Genomic DNA, 27,852 nt, shown 5'->3' with positions numbered 1-27,852 from the left:
TCCAGAATAACTGGGATAACAAGCATAGCCCTTGGCACTCAACTGTAGATGACATTTTAAAAGTGTTCATGGATTCCTAGAAATAGAGTATATTTGTCACATGTATATCCTTAAAAAGAAGACATCTTCCACGCCAGAAATGTATTTTGAGGCAGAAGCATACTTTTGTTTTATGGCTTATACAACAGACCATAACTGCTTTTCTGAAAACAGTTTGGAGAGGGGGGAAGAAAAAAGGGAATTTCCTAGAGGAAATATATTCTTATCAAAAATTAGAGTGGTATTAGATATCAGACTTCATAGTGAAATAAAGACATGAAGCTGAGCTCTTCAGCAGGCTTTATTTCAGAAATTTCTGATGAGATACAAATGTCCATAGCCTTCTTTCTTGAGGTTTATCTGTTACCATGGTCCAGTTGAGAAGATTAGGTAAGACATGTGAAAGGGTATCAATGTATGTGAATTAATGCACCTTCTATCTGGCAAATATCATGTAACCCTTTTACTAATTACAATAAAAAAAGAAAAAAAAGAAATGTTTTAAAACTCTTAAAAGTTACCCTTTAAAAAAACACCAGCTGAAATACATTACTGCTCAGGAAAAATGTGAATGACTCCAGCTTGATCTTTATATTTATATTCTACCCTTGGGGTGGCCAGACAGAAGGATAGGATCTTTATAAAAATCAATTTAACGTAAGATCAAGTTTTATTTCTCAAATTATAAATAATATTAAGGTAATTAAGTTTTTACTTTTATGTCAGGAAAAGATGCATATAAATTTATGAAAATTTTACATCTTGCTGTGTGCAATTTTTATAGTGTCTTATTAGAATTCTTCAATTAGGAAACCAAGAGAGGAGGGGATGACACTCAAGTTTCATGTCTCAGAAATCACTCTCTCCCCTACACTCCTATGGGCTGCCTTTTCTTCCTTCCTTCCTTCCTTCCTTCCTTCCTTCCTTCCTTCCTTCCTTCCTTCCTTCCTTCCTTCCTTCCTTTCTTCCTTTTTTGTGGGTCATGGGGCTTGAACTCTGGGCCTGGGTGCTGTCTCTGAGCTCTTCAGCTCAAGGCTACTGCCCTACCCTTGAGCCACAGCCCCACTTCCCATTTTCTAGAGATTAATTGGAGATAAGAGTCTCACTTTCTTTAGTGCTGGGGCTGGCTTTGAACTGCAGTCCTGAGTAGCTAGGATTACAGGTGTGAGCCACAGTGTCTGGCTTTTTATTTCCTTTTCTGTTGCTTTCAAGTCCTCTTTTCATTCACAGGATGAAAAAAGTTTGGGATAGTATGACCAAACAGCTTTAGACATAAGTGCTTGTATTTTGTACCAGCCGGACTTTTGGAATTCTCTTTGTGCTACCAAAATTTATGGTCCTGAAGTCTTAAAAAGGAATAGTAATAGCAACTTCCATTTTGAAAGCTAAATAGTTTGAAACAAATAGTAAATGAAGCAATGCATAAAAGTATATTTTGCAAAGAGAAATCATTTTTAAAAAGTCAGATAAAATTATAGTGTAAGATTTAAAATGTCATAGTTTCCTTTTTATTTTATTTATTGTTCCTAAGCAATTGTAAAAATGACTTACAGTTCTGTATGTCAGATTATGAGTGCAATGCTTCTTGGTCAATTTTACTCTTTTCATTTTGTCCCAATTTACACCCCGATCCCCAATATCAAGTTACATAGTTCAGTTTTTTAACCCACGTACATTGAATAAAATGACTTCACTTGCTTAACTTGTTTCCCTCCATTCTTGTACATCCCCATAACCTACCCCCTAAAACATGTTTCTAATTCCTGTTATTTGTTTTGATAAATTGGTTATACAGATTTCTCCGCTAAGTGTATCCTATTAAAAGTATATGCTTTTATTTTTGCCAGTCCTGGATTTCAAACTCAAGGCCTGGACACTGTCCTTGGACAATTTTGCTCAAGGCTAGCACTCTGCCATTTGAACCACAGCACCACTTCTGGCTTTTTCTGAGTATGTGGTACTGAGGAATTTAATCCAGGACATTGTGAATGCTAGGCAAGCACTCTACCACTAGGCTATACGCCCAGCCTTAAAACTCAACTAACATTCTTAGGCCAAGAAAATATACAGATCCTAATTCTTACAAATCATTTTTTTTTTCTGTTCCTGGGGATTCAACTCAGGGCCTACACTCTGTCCTTGAGCCTCTCTGTGCTTAAGGCTAATGCTCTACCACTTGGGCTACAGCACCACTTTATTTTTCTTTGAGTAGTTTTTTGGAGATAAGAGTCTCACTGACTTTCCTGCCTGGGCTGGCTTTGAAAGGGGATCCTTAGATCTCAGTCTCCTAAGTAGCTAGGAGTATCAGTGTAAGCCACCAGTGGCTGGCTTCCTGTAAATCTAAAATTGTGACACTGGAATGTTTTTGTGCAGTGAAAAACTGTGGGGTTTTTGAACCTATTTTTTCCAGCATTATGTCATTTCAACTACTGTTAATGATAGAGTTTAAAAGATTGGAAGTAGCCTCTTGCTAGGGAAAAGGAAGAGGGCATCCACAAATGATTCAAAGGTTAATCTTTGTTCACTGTAACATTGGGAGCAAAGGGCTGCTAAAAGTCTTTGAATAGATGTCTTGAGACAGGAAACAAATTCAGAGACCTGGTTGCTTATAACAAGCAGGAATACCTTCAGCCTGCTCTTAGGAGTTAAGAAACTAAGTCTAGCAAATGAGCTAAGTAAGCCAATGCTTTTGGTCCCTTTTCATTTTACTGCCTTAAAATTCAGGTGACATTTTTTTTGGGGGGGGTCTGGTCCTGGGGAAGAGTCTGGGCACCTTCCTGGAGCTTCTCTGTGCTCAAGGCTAGCACACTTATCACTTGAGCCACTTCCAGCTTTTTCTGAATAGTGTTGGAGGTAAGAGTCTCATAGACGTTACTTCCTGGGCTGGCTTTGAACCACAGTCCTCAGGTTACAGCCTCCTGAATAGCTAGGATGACAGGCATGAGCCACCGGCACCTGGCTCAGGTGACATTTTGATTTCATGTAGGAGCTGTGGAAAAAGTTGAAAATGACTCACTGAAAGTTCACAGCACTATTTTCTTCAGATTTGATTTCCCAGGAGAATTTTCCTAAATGGGCAACTAAAATAGAATGATCTTTCACAATGTTCTAATCCCAAATGGCACCAGAGCCAGAGCCAGACCAAACCACTCGGGAAGATCTGTGTTGTGTGTGATTTTTTTACACGTTTCCTAGACTATGCTAAGTCAAGCTTCTAGACTATAAGCAAACTCAAACTGATAGAAAAGAGAACTGTATTGTTGTAAGAACATATGCTTGCTTGCTTGCTTGCTTTTTTTCTCTTTCTTTCTTTCTTTCTTTCTCTCTTTCTTTCTTTCTTTCTTTCTCTCTTTTCTTTTCTTTTCTTTTCTTTTCTTTTCTATTCTTGTCAGTTGTGGGGCTTGGGCTGTTGGCCTGGGCACTATCCCAGAGCTCATCAGCTCAAGGTTATCACCCTACCATTTGAGCTACAGCACCACTTCCAGTTTTCTAGTGGTTAATTGCAGATAAGAGTCTTATGGTCATCATTGCCTGGCTGGCTTTGAACCTAGATCCTCAGATCTCAGCCTCCTGAGTAGCTAAGATTACAGGCATGAGCCACCATGCCCAACTTGGTCACTTTCTTATTTGATATAGGATATAATATGACAGTAAATGAATGCTGCTGCCTGAGATTTTACTCATCTTTGGGATGAAGGAACTCACATTTTTTTATAGAGAAAAACTGAAATTGGATTTAAAGAAAAAATAAAATAACAAGACAAAATGCAAATCAAGAATTATGTGAAGGCCAAATTCATTCAATAATGATCATCATATCTTACAGCAAATATGCCCTTACTAAATATGTGATATACTGTAGCTGTGGTAGTTATATGTTTGTATCCTGGAGACTTTGATCAAGAATAGAGGATTCTTTAAGCTAATAAAAATTGCAAATTAATGATTTAATAATATAATGGAAAAACAGCAAGCTTCGGCCAGACCTGTGATTAACATAGGGATTGAATTAAGGGCCTGTCCTTCCTTTACCCTGAATAGAGCTAGTGGCAGTTCTACTACTTCAATAATGCTGACAGCTTCTTTATGGTTTTGTTATTTTCAAGATAGTGTCTTTCTTTTCCTCAGACAAGCCTGATCAGAATTCCTTCAACTTCCTTTCTCAGTATCATTGAGAATAACAGGTCCACACAACTGTGCCCAGCCACTAAACCAAAGTTTAATGACCAAGTTAGCCTTAAACTTCAGTTGCCTTATCTCCACTTCCCAAGAAACTAGGGTTCTAGGTTTGAATCTCTGTACACTACTTGAAGCTATAAACTGAAAACTGCTGTGAACACTACTTACATGACATTTATCATGTCTCTTGTTATTGCTGAGTCTACTCCACAAAAAGAAAAAGGAAAATAAGAAGTTACCTGATACCTTTTATATGAGCTGACAATTAATAGATGTATAGCATAAGCTGATACATGCTGACTTTTCAAAGAAAAGTTGACTCAGATATATCAAGTATGCCTTTTAGGTAGGATGGAGAGATTTCTATGGCTTTGTTTAGCTGGAGTTTATTTTGTTCAAGCACCAGGTCATGAGGTTTGAACTCAGGGTCTGGGTGCTCTTCCTGAGTTGCTCAAAGCTGGTGCTCTACCACGTGAACCACAGTCCCACTTCTAGCTTTTTCTGAATAGTTTATTGGAGATAAGAGTCTCACTATCTTTCCTGCTAAGTCTGGCTTCAAACCTCGATCTAAAGACCTCAACCTCTTGACTAGCAAGGATTTCAGATGGAAGTAACTCAGTGGAGATTTTTATTTTAAATGCCAAGGCTAGAATCATTTCTCTTCTATACTCATAATATCCTTTTATAAATACATATTTTAAAATATTTTTGAACCAGTTCTGAGAGTGAATTCAGGGCCTTGCACTATAACTTTCCTTTTACACTCAAGGGTGCTGCTCTATCCCTTGACTCACACTTCACATTATGTATTTTTTCTGGTCAATTCTATAAGAACAGCACAGACTTTTCTGCCTACGCTGACTCAGTTGCATTCTTTAGATCTCAACCTCCTGAATAGCTAGACCTGAACTACCAGCTCCCTGAAGCATTTTTCTTCATATTTTTGGATTTTTACTTTTTGTATTTGATTAGTTTATGTTCATTGTGCAGTATACTTTCACTGTGATGTTTCCAGACATGCATGTGCTGTACTTTGATTACCTATAACCCCCTTTTACAAAGAAAAATAACCTTCTGATAGGTAATTTTTGTGTTAGTTTCCAGTGAGCAAGAAGAATAAAACCCCACAACATATAAAACTGAGTCTCCTGTACAAGTAAGTGCTGCCACAGGTGGTTGTAATGAACTCATGCTTTTCAGCAGAAGTGTGCATCAGTCTAAGGAGGTCCATTAAAGGCACTGCTTCCACACCATTAGGTGAAGGACATCAGAAAATGGGCCTAATGGAAACTGTCAGGTACACAGAAACAGTATGAATAAGCCTTCACTAAAAAAAGAGAACACCTGTTGTGGGAAGATCTGAAAAGTTGCATGCTTTTGAAAACTAATTGTTTTGAGAAGTATATTCACTGAGACCTACAATGCTTAACTTGAAGAATTTTGGAGGAGTCACTGGGAGGGGTGGAGCTAGGGTCTTCTACAGCCAAGCTACTATAATGACACAGAAGCCTACCACTGATGACTGAAAAATAGCTCAGAATTGTCTCATGAACATATTCAATACCTGAGAAAATGCCATGTTCAGGCACAGTGTAGATAAGGAAAGGCATAATGAATATAAATTCATTACATTTTTTTAATCAGTCAGATATTTTAAATCACTTTCATTATGATTCAGGGTAGTATGAGAGAATCCTTTCATTTTAATGTGGTATCTGTCTATATCTGTGTGTGTGTGTGTGTGTGTGTGTGTGTGTGTGTGTGTGTGTGTGTATTAGTATGGACACTTTTTTATTGTAAAGGTGATGTACAGAGGAGTTACAGTTACATAAGTAAGGAAATGAGTACAATTCTTGTGGAACTGTGTTATCCTCCCCCCTTCTTTTCTTCTTCTTTCCCTTCTCTTGTATCCCCACCACTTCCAAGCTGACAAGTTAATTTCCAACGTTAGTGTCTTATGATTACCACTACTTCATCGGTTTACCCTGTGCCCTTTGCCTTACCATCTCTGTAATTCTTCTTTCCCCAAATCAGATAAACTTCTATACAACAGAAAAGGTATCAGAAAAAAAACCAAACAAACAGTAACAAAGTGGGGTAAAACAAAGAGGGAAAATGAAAGTGAAAATAAATAACTGGCAAGGTGCTGGTGGCTCAAGCCTGTAATCCTAGTTACTCAGGGTGCTGAGATCTCAGTATCACTGTTCAAAGCCAGGTGGGCACAAAACCAGAAAACTGGGAGGGGCCCTGGAGCTGAAGTGGAAAAGCCATAGCCTTGAGCTGAAGAGCTCAGAGAGAACAAATAATAAATAAATAACTATACAGTATACTGAAAAACAAATACATAAAACCCTCTTATTTTATATTTTGTAGTTCATTTTGATTAGCTTCACCTTATAAGGTCATATATACATAGTTATTGACCTATTATGATCCTCTGCTAGGACTATCCTAAAAATGTACTAATTATTATAAATGAGGGAAATCATGGAGCCTGTTTTTTGGGGTCTGGCTTTCTTCCCTTACTATGATTTTTTTCCAACTTGTAATTTGTTATATTTTGGAGCTGACCTGGAGCAACTGGGATATTACTGTCCTAGGAAAACCAGAAATGGCAATTGTCAACATCAGTCCAGTAACACATACAGAGGTTACTCACTATAGGTGAATCTGTCACTCAGTTTCATGTTTAAATCCACTCACTAAATAGTCCCCGGCTTCATATAGTACCACTAAATTGTTCAATTTTTACTGACCCCTCCAATAACTTTTTAATGTAAAATGGTTTGCTTCCCATTAACTTTTTGCTACATATCTTTTGTTTGAGTGTCTCATGAAGTGATTGGGTTTTCAGAGTATGCTGGATGGCTGACAAAGGTGTACAAACAGGCTTTCACATTAGGAGCTTCCTTAAGATGGGAATAAGACTGGTATAAAGGAAATGTATATTAGGTAATTGCCAGAACTTCAGGGTAACCTTCACATTGCTGATTATTGTCATTTGGGCTTTGCTCAGAACTGGGAGAACAATACAACCAGGAATAAGATGAACCCTGGTTGTACACCAATTCTCTACTTCCCTACATTCCTGAATTGTTCCTCTGGGAACAAAGACATGTAATCAAAATTGATAGCTGTGTCTCAGAACAATATAAGCGATATTTTTAACATTTATTTTCTGAGATGTAATATTGCTAATGTCTAATAAAAGTACTTTTAGACAAAGTTGGAATTTATTTGAAAACTGAACACAATAGGATCTCTTAGTAGGTAGTCTGACTTGAAGATGAAATTGTATATGCTTTGTATATGTAACGTCAAAGGAATAGCCAGGTCTATAGCTCTTTTTAAATTCTTTCTAATGGCAATTCATCTTCCTTTCCTTAGCTATTTTCTGACCCTACTGGCCATAATGCATTGATTATTTTGAGTCACTGTATCACTCATTAATTTATTCTGGATCAAGGATTCCCATTATTCTTCAGTTTTCTTTCCTTAGATTTGAAGTATGTTTCCATGCATTCCATGCAGGTTTGTGTTTTACACTCTTACATAGCTAACATAATTCTATAGTCTCCCACGTTTCCTTTGGAATATACTGAATTGCTGAAATTGTTAGAGCTCTTAAATCATGTTTCTTTTCCTTCCCCCAAATCAGGATTCAGGATTTTTATTTTGCCTCTGCAAGAGCTTTCACTCTGCTCTATCAATTTAGTTTAACAAAATCTGATACATACCTAAGAAGCACTTTGATTATGCATTGCTCTTGGACTACTAGATTTATAATCATAGGGCCACAGTGGCTCAATCTCTGGTGTTTTCTTCTCATGTACATTCAGTGAAAGTGCATAATATTTCTCATTTGTCTTTTGTGAGTGATTCATTTTTATCTATATTTTGAGGTACAGAGAATACAAATATTCACAGACACGCCTAAACAAAATGTGCATTTATTCATCCAAAATTCATGTGTTTACACTATGTTGTTACATGTGATTGTTTATTTGTTTGCTTTTTAATTTACCTTTGTGGAGCTAATACTTGTTAGTAGACATCTTTTCCACTTGAGTCATACCCTCATTCATTTCAGAATTAGTTATTTTTCTAATAGAATCTTATAGTTTTGCCTATGCATAACCTCGGTCCTTCATAGTACTGTCTCCTAAATAGAGCACAAGACTGAGTCCAGCCTTAATGTTATTTAAATAACTTTTCTTTAAGAGAAAATTTATATTCATAAGATAATTTAAAAGTATCATTATTTTTGGAGTACTCAAACATGGAGATGTATGCCAAGATTTAAAAAAAATACAGTTCTGGCTTTTAAGGAATTCAGTATGTAGGAGAAAAGTTATATAAACAAATGCACATTTTGCCATGGAATAAAATACAATTTTCAACGGCATATAAAAATGAGTGTCTACCTCTCTGAGGGTTAAATTTAGAAAGATTCCTTATGAATCCACCTTTAAGCTAAGCCATAAAGGGTAAGACTTACAGGATATAAGGGTATTGAATGGAGAGAAGATGTGACCATGTTAAAAGTAATTGATCTATTTCATTGTATACTTCCATTTTCACATTATTTTCTTATTTAAACCCTGAAGGCAGGGTCAAAACCTAATCCCCCCCACCCCCCCCCCTCTCTCCCTCCCTCCCTCCCTCCCTCCCTCCCTCCCTCCCTCTCTGTTTCTTTTTCTCTCTCACAGACACACATGCAAACATAGAAGGAATAATTTTAATTTATGTACTATCAAATTTATAATTCTGCTGATAGAATTCTAACAGATAAGGTATTAGCTGTATTGTGTTCCTATATGGAGATAATAGGGAGAAACTATTTCATTGCCTTTATCACATTCTGGATGCTCTCACTTTTCTTGGCTCCTGGCTGCCTTTTTCTATGTCTACTTGTTTTTACTAGAGTAAGAACTTCCTTTGATTCCCTGCCCCTGTTTTGCATTTGCTATTTCTTTATGTCCTCCAGATAATCTAGGATAAATCTCCCTGTGGTAAATAAAGTTATCTAATTAGGAGGGTGAATTCTAGATGTCCTCTTAACTTTCTGTTGGGTAGACACATCTCCGTAGGGTTCTAGAATTGGGACATGGATCATTTGGTGAGGCTGTTGTTTTATGATATCAAACTTCAAAACTGTTAGATTCATTAATGAATGATGGATGACTCAGGAATGATGTGATGATCCGAATCTACCCCTTCCAAATGTGTGTGTTTTCTATATGATAGCAGGGAGGAGTAAATCCTTTTAAGAGCTGACTATACCATGGAGGATCCTCCTTCAAGAGTAGCAGTAGGGACTCTTTGCCTGAGGAGGTTCACTTTTTTTGGCCTTTCCAGCTTCTTCATGTGAGGACACAGGAAGTGGCAGTGTCTGGACTTTTATGCTTAGATCTTGAACTTCACAGCCTCAAAAGCTATGAGAAATAAGTTTGGCTTCTCACAATTTATCTCATCACTGTTCTTGTAACAGACACTTGATGAAGATAGATGGAATACTATTTAAAACCTAAGTAGTGAGGGACATTCTCTATGTCGCTACTCAAGAAAATCAGGAGTTTGAGCCCACTTCACAGAAAAGCAGTGAGTGATATTTCAAGTGGATGTGTTCCTTTTCAGAGGCTCCCTCAAGTGAAAATGGAGATGGATGGTAGACGACACTGTTTGGGAACATAACTGTATTCAAATAATAAATTTCAAACTGATAATTTTATTTGAGCATTATTTATGTAGAAATAAAAACAGATTACCAAGAATAGATAATCTTGATTATTTAAAATCTGGCAGTTTTAAGGAATAGGATAAAATCTAAAAACTATCGACTCTTTTGATTATCCAAAATGAGTGCCTTCTGTTTTGTTCCTTTTTTTCAACTCACCTTTTATTAGCATCATCTATTAGTTGTACAAGTACATATGCATGTACTTTGAAACTTTGTACTTTCAGACAAAGGCCCAAGTTACTCTCCCTCAACACGCTTCCTCACTTTCCAAACAATCATTGAAGCTCATTGGTCCATTTTCACACATTTACATGAAGCATTTTATCCATATTTACTTTCTTTCTCCTCTGACCCCTAACTCACTAGTATCTCTGACAGACTGAATTCCTGACTACATTCTCTCATTCTTAGTTTTCATTCAGCTACCACTTTCCACTTGACTCCTCCTCACTACTTTCAAATATCTCCTTCCTGGTATTTATTTTGTTGGACTTTGAGTTTGCCTTTTTAAAGAAATGTAATATTTGCGTTCTCCCTTGAACCTATCGTATTTTAGATAATACATTTGTTTTATAATTTCATAGGAGCCTACATATTTACTTGTAAGTTTATAAGCTAAATTTAGTTTTAAGTAGAAAATATTAATGTTTCTTCAGCATAATTCAAAGTTGAGAACCTTAAAAAGGGTAGATAGAATTCATTGTTATTTAATATTAAAAAAAACAAAATTTTTAAATTTTGTTTAGTACTCTCTAAGAAGTCTTTGATCTGTACTTTGATTTCTTGAATATATTTACTTTCAGGGAAGTACATTCGCTGGGGAGGCAAATTATCTCTGAGTTTATAATACATATCTTTTAAAATTAGTTTCCTGTATTCCTGTTTAGCAAAAGTCAGTGTTTCTTGAAAGGTTATAAATGGAACTCCTATGCCAGAAAGGCTATGGACCAAATTAGTTCCTGATGACTTTGCCAAAGTTTCTTGACATTATGCATTTCTTCCCCAAATCCATGTCTTAGTAACCAATAAGTTAAAAATCAATGTCTTTTGAAAGCCTGCATCTGCTTTCTCATGCTTAATTATGCTTGAGAAACTCATATTGAATAAGATATTCTCTATTTGCTAAATGTTAAAATACCATTATCATTTCTGCTGCATATACTTTACTACAAAGATGCTGGTAATAAACAATTTGACAATAGTGCTTAATGACTTGCCTGCCATACAGGGTAATGATAATTCTAATGTAGCTTTTTAAATTTTTATTTATTTATTTTTTCCAGCAATAAAGATTCCATCTGTCATTCTTTTCTGTATACTGAAATTCCTACTGTTCCTGGCATGGGCTGCATTCATAAATGTTTCATTTATGAACCATCCCTCCTTCTGACTCCTGTGCAGTACAGAAATATGCTGAAAAAGATGAGTTGTCTTATAGTTCAGGTGTCTTTCTATTTGGCATTAAATTACTCTCACATTTCCTCAATAGTGTATAGAAAAAAGTTATCCTACATAATTTGCATGACTTTATTTATCAAATAATTATGCTAAAAGTTGCTTAATGTGTCAATAATATGACAACTACATGTCTTAATATTTTATTTATTTTTTGTCAGTGTTCCTGTCCATTTATCTTGGTAGAAATCATTCTGTTTCACTGGCAGTATTACTTACCAATGTACTCAATACAATTCAAATTTAGCTATTCAGAAGACAATATACATCCTTTAGGCAGCCAAGGATGTTGAAATTATGGTAAAATGTCTAGAAAATTACATTTCTATTTAAATTATTCCATTGTAGAATCTCTCTAGAATGTATATTATTCATGTGAATGGGTGATCAGATTTCATGATCTGATAGCCACATTTCGTGAGCAGTTGCTTGTGAAATCTGAGCTTTCATGAACAGTTTTCAGTTAGTTGCTGTAGAGAAGCTCCCTATTTTAGTTTAACTCCACCTATTTTAAAGAATACCAGAGCTAAGATACAGGTGATATTTCCATAAACTGAACAGGGAAAGTAGAAAAATCTATGGGGGGAAAAACACCTTATACTTTAGAGCTTTCTTGAGAACTCTTGTGTGGATCAAATAAGCAAGAAAATCCAAAGGTTGAATTAGGTTGATAGATAATATTACTTTATATACTAAGGTTGTTTACTCTAATGAGATTACTAACTAGATCACAGTCTGCTGAGGAACAGATTAATACAGATTCTATGGCTTAGATAATTGCTTGCTTTAAATGAGCAACTCTTAAAATTAAAACCGGTATTATTCTTGAGGAATAGTTCACACACACACACACACACACACACACACACACACACTAAAAAAAAAAAAACAAAAACAAAAAAAACCAACCGAAGAAAAAACAAGGTTAGGGTCAATTGTAGAACCTAGGAAATAGGCTCACTCCTGTTGTCCTGGCTGCTCAGGAGGCTGAGAATTGAGGATTGTGGTTCCAAACCAGTCTGAGTACAGAAGTCCTTAAGATTCTTTCCTCTGATTATCCCCAGAAAACAAGAACTGGAACTATGGCCAAAACATTGGAGCAAAGGAGCTCAGGGACAGGGCCCAGGCCCTGAGAGTTCACGTTCCACAGCCCACCAGAAACAAGACAGAACAAAACAACAACACCAAGGAAAAAAACTCCAGCAACAACAAACCAAAAGAGAATGAGTGCCTTTGGGGTACATGAAAGAAGTTGTGAATCTTAGGAATTATCGTTCAAAATAATTCTATGAAGCAGTGCTGAAGTATTATGATTTTAGGACTATGGAATAGTCCCACTTTTGCTCTCACTCAAAAGATACTGTTGTCAATTCACAATGAACTGGAAAACTAAGGCAGAAATTAAAATACTAAGTGTACATCTTTTATGCTATTTTAGTAATTTTCTTTGATAGACATTGTTGATAGACATCCCACAGTAAGGGGGAAAATTTGGACACTGCACCCAGTTAGTGATGAGGACAGTTGGATAAGATTTGGGCTGATTTTATTGCCTGATAATAGGGTTGGTGCCAGGTTGGAGCAGACAGGAGGACTGGGAAAGATGCACAAAGATAAGCTAAGCATTCTACTCAGAGACAATTCTCTACTCAAAACACATGATTGCTTTGGTTTTACTTTTCATAGAGAATACTTCACCTATTATCTGCTTGTAGGAGGTATTATATGTAAGTAGCCTTTGATTATCTTTATCACCAAATAAGCAGGAAAGCCATTTATATTTTAAAACCTGGTTTCCTACTTATCCTGTTCTACTTCCTCTAGAGTTGTTTAAGACTGGTTTTAGACATGAAGTTCTCACCCATGCTCTTTCATTCACTGTATTCATTCATTCATTACACATGCACTTGTACATATATACATACAGCACATAAACAAACACACGCACCTATACACATACTCACACATGCACACACACTCACATACACACACACAATTTTTATGGCTCCTATAAGAAACCATAGTTTTGTTTTGTTTTGTTTTTAATTTTTTGTCAGTCCTGGGGTTTGAATTCAGGGCCTGGGCACTGTTGCTCAAGGCTAGTGCTCTGCCACTTGAGCTACAGCACCACTTCCAGGGAATTGAACCTAGGGTTTTGGGCATGCTAGGCGAACACTCTACCACTCGGCTATGCTCCTGGCCAGGAACCATAGTTTTGTTAGTGGAAGAAATTTGTAAATAAAATAATTACATTACTAATAATTTTATATACTTTTATTTGGATTTGGTTTTAATAGAAGAAAAAAACATTCTGCCCATTCAAGTTGCCAGATATGTATTTGTTTACAATTATGCCAGCAAAATTAAGATTTTTTTACCTAGTGGGTTTCTATTACTGATTATTAAAACTTGAATTTTAATAATATTTACTTCCTATAATTTTTTAATTTATTCATAAAATATCTCACCTGTATAAAGTACTCTGTCTAGAAAAACAGTAGACTTTGGTTGTATTTAGGATTTTTTTAGCAAGTACTCTATTGGCAGATGATTATTATTTTTCATCCTTTCAATGGATTATTACAGTCTAGTCAATGGTTGGCACTTCTGTAGGAACTGGAATAAGTGATGCAATTACTGACATTTTTGATGGTGATTTTGATGATGTGATATTGGAGGAACAATTTAATTTGAAACTGTCTACTAGATAGACCTTGTCTAGTCTTCTAAATAAGGGCATTTTCATCTGCTATAATACTTACATGTTGGAATAAACTAGACAAGAGGATTTGATACAAAATTCTTAGTTGTGAAAGTGGACAAATGACAACCAACAATCTGTGATAGAAGATAAAGTCTTCCAAATTGTCTGTTTCCTGCAATGGCTAATATTAAATCTTAAATAAGTTTGTATTGTGAAACTATAGATAGAACCAAGTAACATTCCCTACATCAGGAGTGTTATAATGTATTTTCATGAACACCATGTAAGTGTAATGCAGGAGAAAAAACTCCACAGTATGGAAAGAAAAATATGCTATTTCCAAAGAAGTAAAAGATTCTTAAGGTCAAGCAAAAGTTATTTTGTTCCTTCTCGGTACAAAGCCACTATTGTTTCTCTTAAAAGTGAAAGCTCTGGTGGGATTTTTTTAAAAGATGGCTCTTTCATGTTATAGAAATGGTTTTGCATTTAAATGCAAAAAACTGGCCATTGAAATTTATTGAAATGGCCATTGCATTGTAGATAACACTTCCATTTAAATAGCCATAATCTCTTTTACCAGTGCTTTAAGTGGACTTCAATGTTAAGTTTCATAATATTCTTTAAAAAAAACACTGGAGACTACTCAAGACCCCTAAGTTTATGAAAAAAAGTTGGAGCCAAAAGAAATGAGGGAACTAAAAGAGCATGGAGCATCTTTGGAAGCAGACTCTAGGGGAGGACGGTTCAGTTTCATAATATTCTTTTCTTTTTTTTTTTTTTGCCAGTCCTGGGCTTGAGCTCAGGGCCTGAGCTCTATCCTTGGACTTTCTCAAGGCTAGAACTCTACCACTTGAGCCTCAGCACCACTCCCAGCTTTTTTCTATATATGTGGTACCAAGGAATCGAACCCGGGTCTTCGTGCATGCTAGGCAAGCACTTTAACCACTAGGCCAAGTTCCTGACCCCTCATAATATTCTTTAAAAAAAAATGGAGACTACTCAAGGCCCCTAACTTTATGAAAAAAAAGTGGGAGCCAAAAGAAATGAGGGAACTAAAAAAATAGGGAGCATCTACGGAAGCAGACTCTAGGGGAGGCCAGTTCAGTGGTACAAACTAAAGGAAGCACCTCGGTGGGAGAGATGAGAAGCTCACCACGTGGGCTAAATGCATTGACTGACAAATCTAAGACTAAAGCCAAATAGTCTTTCTTTTCAACCTGTTGAATCCTTGTGTATTTCAGACTTTTGCAAATATCAAGGTTACTAAACCTTACTTAATTTATATAGAGACTAAAGTGCTGAAGGTAGAGCTAAGAGAAGGAACTACACAAGGCTACTAGCTAATAATCTGCCAAATGTCTTTTTCTTTTATTATGATCTGGCCGTAGAGATGACTGAAAAATCAGGTTGGAAAGAAATTCTGGGTGACTCATTGATAATCTTTAAGGACCATGGTCAGGACCCCGGGAGTGGACTTGTAAGGGAGAGATGTTGGAGTAGATCAGATCCACAACTGGGTTTTTCTTTGTCTTATGGAGTAAATACTGGGGGTTGGGGGGTGAATGATTATAAATAATGTAAGGAATGACCATGGGAGTAAGAGGATAAAATCATGTCAAGCAGAATAAAGCTTGGCAGGTTCTTGGACACAGAGTACTAAGGAATGTGAGGATGGGATATTGTTAGGTAAGTTTTCATCCAACTCCTAAACATTCTTGCCTTTAGCAGTTCTTTTATAGGATGAATTTTCTCACATATGATATGGAAAGTGTTTGTTTATCCTTAACGTAATTTCATCAGGTAGAGTAATATATAGTTTGTGTTTGGGACCATTTCTCTACTATAGATAATAGTGAAAAATGATTCCTGGATTCATCTTCTTACATCTAACAGGTTTGTATTGGTATTGTCTTTTTTTTTTTTTTTGCCAAACCTGGGCTTGATTGAGCTCAGAGCCTGAGCATTCTATGTATGTGGTACCGAGGAATGGAACTCTGCTCTTCATACATGCTAGGCAAGCACTCTACCACTAGACCAAACTCCAGACCCTTAGTACCGTCTTTTTATTACATTAATAATACAGAATAATTGATTTTTGTTTTGTGGGCCATGGGTTTGAACTCTGCATGGGTGCTGTCCCTGAGCTCTTCAGCTCAAGACTACTGCCCTTGAGTCATAGCCTCACTTCCCATTTTCTAGAGGTTAATTGGAGATGAAATTCTTCGATCCTTTTGTGCCCAGGCTGGCTTTGAACCTTGATCCTCAGATCTCAGCCACCTGAGTAGCTGGTATTACAAGCGAGAGCCACAGTGCCTGGCAGAATAATTGATTTTTATTGTGACATATTCTTGCATACACATAACAAAATATACATTGATTTGATCAAAGGGAAGAGGCAGTCCTTCACTTGCATCCCTTTATCCATCACTTAATTTTTAATTTTTGTTTCAATTCAACAGGTCCATTTATATGTAACTGCATCTTGTTCAGTGTCAACTTTCCATTATTTTCCCTCTACCTACCTCATTCATCTTTTCCAATCTCCTAAATTTTTTTGGTTTTGTTATTTGGTTTTCCATTATGACAAAATAAGAGTGACTAGTTTTGCATAAAGGATGACATCATATTTTCTGGAAAAAAGACATTCTTTTCTCTTGTCTAAGGAAATTGGTGTTTAAGGGAAAGGGAGAGATAGAGGACTATTCAATGCGTATATGCCAAAATAGAGCTTGGAAAATTGAGCGGATCTATGGAGTTGGAGAGGTGGAGGAAGAGAATGAGGAAAGAGTGACAGATTAAGATGCCTTGGGCACACAAATTGGCATTTAATTGAAGAGAAACCCTGTTATGCAACTATTTAGAGGTAATAATTGTTTTAATCTTTTAAAATTCTATCTTAATATTTTTATTACCTTCAATTCATTGTACAAAGGAGCTGCTATTCAACAAAGCTTTTTGAGAAAGAATGTATCTTCATTAACACCATCCCTTTCCACCTTTTCACCCATTTCTCCCAACCCAAACCTTCTCTCATTTTTCTTAATTTTGTATTAGCTATATTGAATATTTTAACTGTGTTCCATCAAAATATGAAGCTGAAGGTGTGATTTCACACATGCTACATTAGTCAGTTCCTACTTTCTCATTCCAATAATCCTACTCAGGAGACAAGGACCTACAAGATCACAGTTCAAATGCAACCTGGGCAGAAAAGTCTTTATCTCCAGTTAACAAGCAAAAAGCCAGACTGGTGTATGGGTCAGTCAGTGCATATTTGATTTTAGAAAAGTATTTCCAAACTCTGTGATAGAATTTAAAATACCCAGCAGGAGAAACAAAGAGAATCACAAAACTCAGAACTTAACCAACATAGCTATGACTATCTGATTCATGAAAAAAGTAGCAAAAATATACTGAAAGGGAGTCAAGCTCTTCAATAATGCTGGGAAGAACTGAATATCCAAATGTAGAAAGTTTCAGCTGGTGAAACTGCAAAAATATCATTGTTGAATATCTTTATGTATGGCTGAAGGAAAATATGTACTTTACATTACAATGCTTTACTGAATAAGACTCCAATAACTTGGGATATATTAGCAAGAACTGGCAAATGAAATTTAACCAAATAAGAAAATTCTATGCACAATGGAAATTATTTAAAGAGTAAACCAACAGCATATAGAACAGAAGATAATCTTCTGAGAGCTGGATCTATGCCAGCTATTTATCTGGTATTCAAAAATATATAAACTACTCAAAAAGAAACCCCACTGAACATCAAAAGGACTGTCAATCCAATCAATAAAATGACAAATAGCTTGAAAAAACTTCAAAACAATTTCAAATGGCCACTACATAGATGAAAAACACTTTTAATGTCTTTAGCCATCAGAGAAATACAAAAAGGAAACTACAGTGAGATTCTATCTCTCCTCATTCAGAGTAGCCACCACCAAGAAAAACATCAAATGTAGGGGTAACAAGTCTCCGTAAATATGGCTGGTGGAATAGTAAAATAATCTAGCCACAGTATTGATCAGTATGGAATTTCATCAAAAACTAAAATTAGAACTCTCATATGGTAGTTATATTGGTTATATACCCAAAGGAACTAATGTTTCCACTAATAGATGAATACATACTATATATAATATACATAAAATAATGTATATGACTATGTGTATATATATAAATATCTATATGAGTGAGAGGAGAAAGAGGGAAAGGAGAAGTTAGAGAGAAACATGAAAGATACAGAGAGGAAATGAAGAAGGGTGAGAGGAAGTAGAGACAGAAGAGAAGGAAGAATGGAGGAATGGAGGAGAGAGAGAGGGGGAGGAAAAACAGAGAGAGGGGGGAAGAGAGGGAGGGAGGGAGGGAGAGAGAGAGAGAGAGAGAGAGAGAGAGAGAGAGAGAGAGAGAGAGAGAGAGAGAGGACAATTTTTAGCTATATAGAAAAGCAAAATCTTATTTTCAAGAAAAAATAGAAGTGATTGAAGATTTTCATGAAAATAAGGCAGATGCAGAGTGACAAATATATGTCAATGTGTAAAAAATATGTCATGTGTGGGAGCTTGAACTCTGGGCCTGGGCACTGTCCTTGAGTTCTTTAGTTGAAGGCTAGTATGCTACTGCTTTGAATCACAGCACTCCTTCTGGTTTTCTGGTGGTAAATTAGAGATATGAATTTCATGGACCTTTCTGTCCAGGCTGGATTTGAACTGCAATCCTCAGATCTCAACCTCCTGAGAAGCTAGAATTTCAGGCATGAGCCACCAATGCCTAGCACATGTTGTTTATTATAATGCAGAATTTAGATTTAAAAGTTTTTTTTTAAAGACACAAACATGTCAGAATTATTTAAGAAGAGGAAAAGGACCTTTGTTAGAGTGAGACAGGAGAGGATAATAGGATTGAATATGATCAAAATACATTTTGTGTATGGATAACAGTAGCATGCAGAATACACAAGATAAAAGAGAACTGCTGGGGCCAGGAGTTTGGCCTAGTGGTAGAGTGATTGCCTAGCATGCACAAAGCCTTAGGTTTAATTCCTTTGGACCATATTTATAGAAAAGCTGGAAGTGATCCTGTGGCTCTAGTGGTAGAGCACTAGACAGTGTTCATGCCCCGAGTTCAGTCTCCAGGACTGGCAAACAAACAAACAAACAAAATAAACTCCCACAACAGAAGAAAAGGTTATTGGTTATCAGCATTCCAAATGAGGAAATAGTAATTACAGTTTATATAATAAAAACTACTTTTATTCTTGTTAGCAAGACGTGATCATTTTTGCAAGACATTGTATTAAATATCAGATCTATTCACTGTGGTCAGGGACAACTTAATCCTATGCATAAAGTGATTGATAACAGATTTGAGTGAATTAAATATTGGTTATGGCTCTATATAAGGTAGGTTCCCGTAGTTTAAGATTATGGAAGGAAAAAGCTTCACCTTTTTTTGAAAAAAAATCAATAACAAGGGCCAGGACTTTGGCCTAGTTGTAGAATGCTTGCCTAGCATGCACAAAGACCCAGGTTCGATTCCTTAGTACCACACACATAGAAAAAAGCTGGAAGTGGTGGTAAGGCTCAGGTCATAGAGCTCTGACCTTGAAAAAGTCCAAGGACAGTGCTCAGGCCCTGAACTCAAGCCCAGGAATGGCAAAAAAATCAATAAGTATGTAATTTTATGGAACCTGAATTTCTTAATTTAGTAACTCAAAAGTCAGTTTAAAATATGTAAGTTCAAATAATTACTTCTAAATTGAGTGGATGCAAATACATGTCTATTTCTGTCAGTGAAGTATTCTCACTGTATCTGGTTCTTTTTTTTTTTTTTATTGATCTGCTTGGATTTTAGAGAATGGGAAGTAATAGGGAAATTACTATGGCTGGAACAGAGTTGTACCAGCCTCTATTTTTGTGTTGTAAACAAGTGACTCAGGAATTCACATTACCTTGTTGTCACTTGCTATCCTAAGGTGAATTATTCTATAAAAAATTTGCATTTCCTTTTATATGCCATACATAGACAGAACTATGTATGTATGTTTATGTAAACTTTTGAGATTATTAAAACATTTAGAATTTGGCTCACATAATAATAACTTGAAAGCTTACAAATTGAACCTAAGGCTTCTTGCATAATACAGACGCACTCTACCACAAGGCCACACTCTTGGCCCCAAGAGGATTTGCTTAATTAATTACCTTTTTCAAAAATAACATAACTTAAAATACCATACTTTGTACTGTTCCAATTCAATAAGGATGGTTGGTCATATACTATAAATTAGTGTGTTCTCATTATTTTTAAAAAATAGTATACCTGGGCCAGAAGTTTGGCCTTGTGGTAGAGTGCTTGCCTAGCATGCGCGAAGACCAAGGTTCGATTCCGCATACATAGAAAAAAGCCAGACGTGGTGCTGTGGCTCAATTGGTAGAACTCTAGCCTTGAGGAAAAAAAAATCAATGACAGTGCTCGTGTTCTGGAGGCCAAGCCCAGCAGTGGCCAAAAAAAAATAGTATATCTTAGATTAACTAAATCCAATTAAATTGACAAATTTTTCAAAAGCAAGAATTTTAATACTGAACCTTAGGTATGTATAAATTCTTATTTAATTCAATTGCCAGTGCTAAGTTCCCAATTAAACATTTTTTTCTAAAAGAAAATTTGATTTTCTTATAATTTCTTAAAGAATGAGTCAAAGAAAAAATACATTGAAGATATTTACAGAGATAAATATGTGTTTCTATTGTTTAAAAAATTTAATTGGAATATTATGCAATATTTCACAGATGTATTCTATCCATTTAATTGCTCAATCAGCAAAATACATATTTGAAAAATATTATTTTGATATCATAAGCTTACATTTGATTACTTTTGTTGCTAGTTTATCCTTTATTGTGTGAATAAATGATTACATTTTCAGTTGCACTTCAAAAAGTAACTAATATTATTGCTATTTAAAATATTGTTAACTGTAAAGTGAAAATCAGTTGCATTCTTACTAAAGATAATACCAATTGATTTTTTCCTTTATCCTTTCTTAAATTAACTCATTCTAGGTTTACGGATATTGTCCCCTCTCATAGGGAAAAATAACTATTGTCTAAAACCAGCAGGAGGAGCTCTCACCTTGTTGGGTTCAGTGTAATTAGTTTGCCTAGAAAACTTGAATTTGTGGTGTTAGGGGGACTGCATATGAAACAAATGGCAAAAATCAAAGCATTTACAATGTATAATAGCATCTAAAAAATCTCAAATGTTGTTTGGCTTTTTAAAATACAATGTATCATTCAATTTCCTGAAATGCAAATTTGAAATTTTCTTCAAAACTAAAACAAACCTTAATTTCTGGTGACTACCAAGGAACAATGACAATAAATTATTTTTAAACAGCTGCACTTTTGAAGCTGTATGCTTACTTTCCTTTCTTAAAATAATATAGACCAAGTGCTAGTGGATTACACTTTTAATCCTAGCTATTCAGGAAGCTGAGATTTGAGGATCAAGGTTCAAAGCCTGCCTGGGCAGAATATCTGTGAGACACTTATCTCCAATAAATTATTCAGAAAAAAAGTGGCACTTTGACTCAACTGGTAAAATGCTAGTCTTTAGAACAAAGTGGCTCAGAAACAGCTCCCTGGTGCTGAGTCCAAGCCCTAGGACCAGAAAAAAAATTATCATCCTCATCTAATGAATACAGTTGCCCATATGACTATGAAAAATGAAGCCCCCTATGAAATCATTATATCAAATAATCCATTAACTGAGTCTTATTATTACATTTGCAATTTATGACAAGGAAATCTGTGTTGATATCTTTCAATAGTTAATTGAGATTTCTATTATACCATAACTCCTATGATTTGAATATATCATTCAGGAAAAACAGGACATTTTGGAGGTTACTTGAAAAGAGGACACAAAGCCTTTACTAGAGTAATTGTGAATTACTGTATATTTACCATGCCTGTGAAACAAACAGTGAGGGTTTTCAAAATTGTGAATATATTTAGATAAGTAAAGTCAAACAGAAGAAGTTCATACTGACACAGCAAAATATTTCAGTTTGCTCACTAATGAAAACTTAGAGTGTGGGACAAAACAAAATTTTCCAAGTAGTGAAAAAGATAATTCACTTATCATTAAGAGAAGTGTTATTAGAATGACCCAGTCTATTGCATGTATTAAAAAGTGCTTTCAAAAAGATGACACTAGGGTTCATATGCAGAATAACTAAAGAACAATATATTCTGGGATTGAGAATATAAAAATGTACATATAATATAGTTTGACAATTCATTCTTAATGAGCATTTTCTGAAAACCCAGTAATTCTAGCGATTTTCCATGGTTTAATGAAAACATAGGATCAATAAAATAATGTACACATTAGCCAAGTGCCAGTGGCTAACACCTGCAATCTTACTTACTCAAGATGCTGAGATCTAAGGATCATGATCAAAGCCAGCAAGATCATAGAAGTCTGTGAGACTTTTTTTTTTTTTGCCAGTCCTGGGCTTGAGCTCAGGGCCTGAGCACTGTCCTTGGACTTTCTCAAGGCTAGAGCCCTTCCACTTGAGCATCAGCACCATTTCCGGCTTTTTTCTATGTATGTGGTACCAAGGAATCGAACCCGGGTCTTCATGCATGCTAGGCAAGCACGCTACCACTAGGCCAAACTCCCCGCCCTCTGTGAGACTTTTATATCCAATTAACCACCAGAAAACTGAAAATGGCATTGTGGCTCAAAGTGGTAGAGAGTTAGCCTTGAGCTGAAGAGCTTAGGAACGGTGTCCAGGCTCAGAGTTCAATCCCCATGACCAAAAAAATGTACATAACAGTTTACTGTATCTGTATATCTGGTATTCCTAACTGAAAACATCTCACAACCAATTGGGTAATGAATCCCACATAATGAAGTTGTTTTCAGCAATGAAAAAAACTAATTATGAACATGTGCAGCTATGTAAAGAAAAAAGAAATATACTATGCAAAACAACAAATGGCTGAAAGGGCTGCAAGCTACATGATTCTCCTCTTGACATTTGGAAAATGCCGATCAGAAGTAGTATTTAGGGAAATGAAAATATTCAATATTTTCATGTAAACATTTCTTACATGGATATGGAGATTCATAGAAATAAGCATCACAAAAGGTGAACTTTATAAAAAGCACAACACATTTCAATAAATCTAAGCTGAAAAATGTAAGAGGAGATTAATACACTGAAAGAGGATGCCAGGTAATTGTTATGCATAGCCTTACTTGGGTTTTGATTTCCTGTTAAAACAAATTGAGATAAGAATATTAAAACTGGCTTGATGTTTCATATTAGGGGGTTCCTGTTTGATAAGAAATAAGATATTGCATGTTTATGAAACATTTATTGTAGGGGCAAATTCTGAACATTTTAACAAATGAAATAATTATTACAAATTTCAGAATAGTTTCTTATTTTTAATATTTTTATTGTGATTAATAGAAGGGTTACATTATAATCACCAGATAGAAGGTGTATAACTTCACAAACATTGATACCCTTTCTCATGACATGGTTCCCATTTCCCTCCCACCCTCCCCCTGTTTATTTTGATTTCCCCCTTTCCCTATCCAATTTCAAATAACCAATTAAGCACATATAAAATATATCAGATAACAAGGTGAAAATTGTAACAATTTGAGATAACCAAGGGATGGCAAAAGAGATGAGAGATAACATAGTACATTAAGGACAACTGTCATTCATTATATAGCTTTTGTTTCCTTATCCTGGAGTTCCTTACATGTAGTGTCATACTATTTGGCCTAATGTCTCTAGATTTTGTTCTATTGTAAATCCCTGCTAGGAGAGCCCAAGGTTTCTACTGATTATGACAAATGAGGGAGACTATTGGGCCTATATTCCTTTAATTTCTTATTTTTTTTTAAATTACTACTAAGATGTGCAGTGGTGATTCAGCTAAGGAGAACCACAGAATACTTATTAAAAGGTATTACAGTGTAGGTGCCACATGATGTTTTCATAACAGATACTTTAAATAGAAGTAAAATCCCCTGCTGAATTAGGTAGATGAAGATTTACAAACAACATTGAGGTACTGAGGCTTTTATCATCAAAGTGTAGCTCTCTGTCCCCTGACATCCGTGGTCATGGATGTAAAAGCTTTATAAATAGACCTGCTGAGTCTTCTGCAGTGTTTTTCCTATGGGAAACTCTCCTGCATTTTCATCTTCTGCAGTCTTTTCATCATTATTTGCATCTTCCTTCTTCAGCATAGTCCCTACTCCTGATGAAAATGTCAGAGACTGTCTCAGCCAATTTGTGCATAGAATCATAAGAGAAAAAGGTATTTCTTTTATGTCATCCAATTGAAGACCACTCTCCCTGATCCTGCTCAAATTTTATCTCATTTCAGAAGTTTCCCATATTTGGACTAGCTTAATTGCAATGGCATGCAGCTTTATGTTTTAGACTTGGACTAGATAAGTTTTAATTTACCCACACCCATTTTTTTGAAATCACTTTATAAGTTGCATTTGGTTGCAAAAAAAAACAAAAACAAAAACATGGTTTGTCTCCTTTGGACATCTAAAATGCTACTTATTAAAACAAATTCCAGGAAATAGAAACATGGATTTTTAAAAAAACACATGGTTTGTATTTTTTAAATAAATTTCATTGATACATTATTCAGCAAATACAATAATAAAGTTAATACTTTGGATATAGTATTTTATTCACACTGAATTCTTTTCCTATTCTGCTGATTTTGCTATAAGTGAATTTAGTAACAAAAATAATATACAGAAGCCTAGCATAATCATTTTTAGAAAAGACTATCTATTGAAGTTGGAAAATGTTTTTTAAATATGGTTATTTCATTAGTTATAAAACCCTACTACATTAAAATAATTTTAAATGATTTGATTACTTCAGTTAACATCACTAAACCTATATGCAAGTTCAATATTTTAAAATTACTCACTTCATGTTCATTTATCATTATCCATTATGTACTAAAATTTAATACATAAATATATTTAAAGTAACATAATTTATTAAACTTACAAACATTAGTAATGGTAATAAAGATTCCTGATTTCAATAATTTTAATATTTTAATCTTTTCTTTTAGCTTGAATATATTTTTGCTTCATTTGAGAAATTTTTATCTGTTTAATTCCAGTTGTGTTGCTTGATACAACAACGGTGCTAGGAGAACTGGGATGGAAAACATACCCATTAAATGGGGTAAGTTTATCCTTACATTTCTTTTCTTGTTGGGATTTTAGGGGGTTTAGTAAAAGTTGAAGGAGCGGTGGATTTATTCAAATTTTGACATATGATTTTAAACTCATAGAAAAGAACTAATGTAAGCCAGGCGTGATGGCTCATGCCTGTAACCCTAGCCACTCAGAAGGCTGAGATCTGAGGATCAAGGTTCAAAGCCAGCCTGGGTACAAAAGGAGCTGAGGCTCTTATGGCCAATTAACCTCTATAAAATGGGAAGTGAGGCTTGGTTCAAGGGTAGGGTGGTAGGGTGGTAGCCTAAAGAGCTCAGGGATAATGCCCAGGCTCAGGGGTAGGGTGGTAGCCTTGAGCAGCACACTGGATGAGATCAAGCCCCAAAGCCCAACAAAGAGAGAGAGAGAGAGAGAGAGAGAGAGAGAGAGAGAGAGAGAGAGAGAGAGAGAGAGAGAGAGAGAGAGAGAGACAGAGAGAGAGACAGAGAGAGAGACAGAGAGAGAGAGACAGAGAGAGAGAGACAGAGAGAGAGAGACAGAGAGAGAGAGACAAAGAGAGACAGAGACAAAGAGAGACAGAGAGAGAGACAGAGACAGAGACACAGACAGAGACAGAGAGAGACAGAGAGAAATTTGTTATAGACAGGAATGACATGCAAACCTCCTTACTTATCCATTGTTATTTTTCCTTATACTGTTTGATACCTAATGATATCAAGTGCTTTCCATAATATTTTCCCTAGAAATAGATGTCTGCCTGTAATTTCGAGGCATTTTTCTGTGTCTATGTTAAATTTGGTCATCATATACTTTACATCTGTCCAGAGCTGCTGCCATATCAAGTAAATTTCATTGTGTGTAGGATTATTGCAAAGACAGAAAATTGTAATAAATCTCACTGTAAAATAATATGCAAATGGTATGTGTAGAACAGCATTGTAATCTCTGAACACTAGTACTGTGTTTTCTTTGAAAATTATAGTCAGTAAATATAGCAAGTGAAAGAGTATTTTAATTATTTAAAATATTTTATACATAAACAAACTAGTAGGGTATAAGTGGGTAGTAAAGAGGTTCAGCATATCATAGATAGATTGTACTAATATTATCGATACAAATGAACAAATATTAACTTTTTAATTGAAAGTATTAATCTGCTAAAGAGGTAAGCTTTATGTTTAGTATTTTGTTACTGGAAATAGTTTCTTTTGAAGACATATGGGGATATAAAGTACACACAACGCAGTTTTCTGGATGCCAGTGCTTTTTCTGTGCTTCTATATGACTTTTCATGGCTGTAACAAAATCTGTTTTGAGCCAGGAGCAGTGGCTCATGCCTGTAATCCCAGCTACTCAGGACCCTGATGTTTGAGGATCACAGTTCAAAGCCAGCCCTGGCACTAAGCCTATGAGACTCTTATTTTCAATTAACCACTAGAAAACTGGAAGTGGCACTGTGTCTCAAGGGGTAGCCTGGAACTGAAGAATTCAGAGACAGCGTCCAGGCCCAGAGTTCAAGCCCCAGGACTGACAAACAAAAAATCTGTTTTGGATTATTCCAACATTGTGAATTATTTCTACAACTTTTGGGATCTTGAGGTAAAAGAAAGGTGAAAGAAAGCATTATTTAAATGAAAGCTGCAAAAACTGGATATGAAACACCATACTTTCCCTAATTGGCAATAAGATTATAATTTTTCCAAATTATATGTAATAAACAAGAAAATTTCAACTTGAACTCTGAGCAGAAAACATAAGAGGTAAATAAAACACAACAGGTTGAAGTAAAGAAAGTAAATATGATATAAAATATACTTTTAATAATGTCAACTTTGCTTTAAAGATATAATACGAATAATATAAGGGAAACACTGACCTTCATCCTCATCCTCACATGACTGCTGCACTGCTGTTTACAATTTTTTTAATTGAATGGAATCTGAAGAATAAGTGAATGGAGATAGCAAGAGAGGGTAAATATGATCATGGCATTTAATGTGCACATTTTACATGGAAACAGGGAACTTTGAAAGAGTGGGTGGAGCTAGGAGATAGGAGAAACATGATAGAAGGGATTGCATGGATCAAAATGCACTGTTCTCACAAACTGGCATGCTGACTTGAAACGGCTTTCTACCACTGAATATACTAATGAATAAGTAAATTGTATTAATTGTAAAGAAAACTGTAAATATGAAAAAGAATACTACTGAAAAATCACATTCTTTGTTGATTTTCTTTTACACTGATTTCTCCATTCTTTCTGCAAATTTAATTTTCAGAAATTACCTAAATATGATTTCACTCTTTTGGAATTATTCACATATTTCTGTATTTATGTGTCATTTTTCATTGATAAAATGTTATTAAATATCTATTTTCCATTAAAAATATTTTAGAAAGACTAACATGTTATTCTTACCAGCATATTTGATTTTTTACAATTTTTAATTTAGTCCATGCCTTCTTATTC

General features: G+C 35.3%; 1 protein-coding gene across 1 annotated transcript in view; it reads left to right on the top strand.

Moving 5' to 3' along the window:
- Window positions 1-27,852, top strand: part of Epha6 (EPH receptor A6) — a 707,005-nt gene that overhangs the window by 32,520 nt on the left and 646,633 nt on the right. Inside the window, exon 2 of the mRNA XM_090347618.1 lies at window positions 25,322-25,386. Coding sequence (XP_090203744.1) covers window positions 25,322-25,386 — 65 coding nt within the window. The remainder of the gene's footprint in view (window positions 1-25,321; window positions 25,387-27,852) is intronic.

The sequence above is a fragment of the Megascapheus bottae genome, chromosome 1 (genome assembly GCF_031878675.1).
Source record: "Megascapheus bottae isolate mThoBot1 chromosome 1, mThoBot2.hap1, whole genome shotgun sequence".
Lineage (NCBI taxonomy): Eukaryota > Metazoa > Chordata > Mammalia > Rodentia > Geomyidae > Megascapheus > Megascapheus bottae.
The sequence above is the reverse complement of the archived record's forward strand: the minus strand, read 5'-3'. Positions and strand labels throughout refer to the sequence as shown.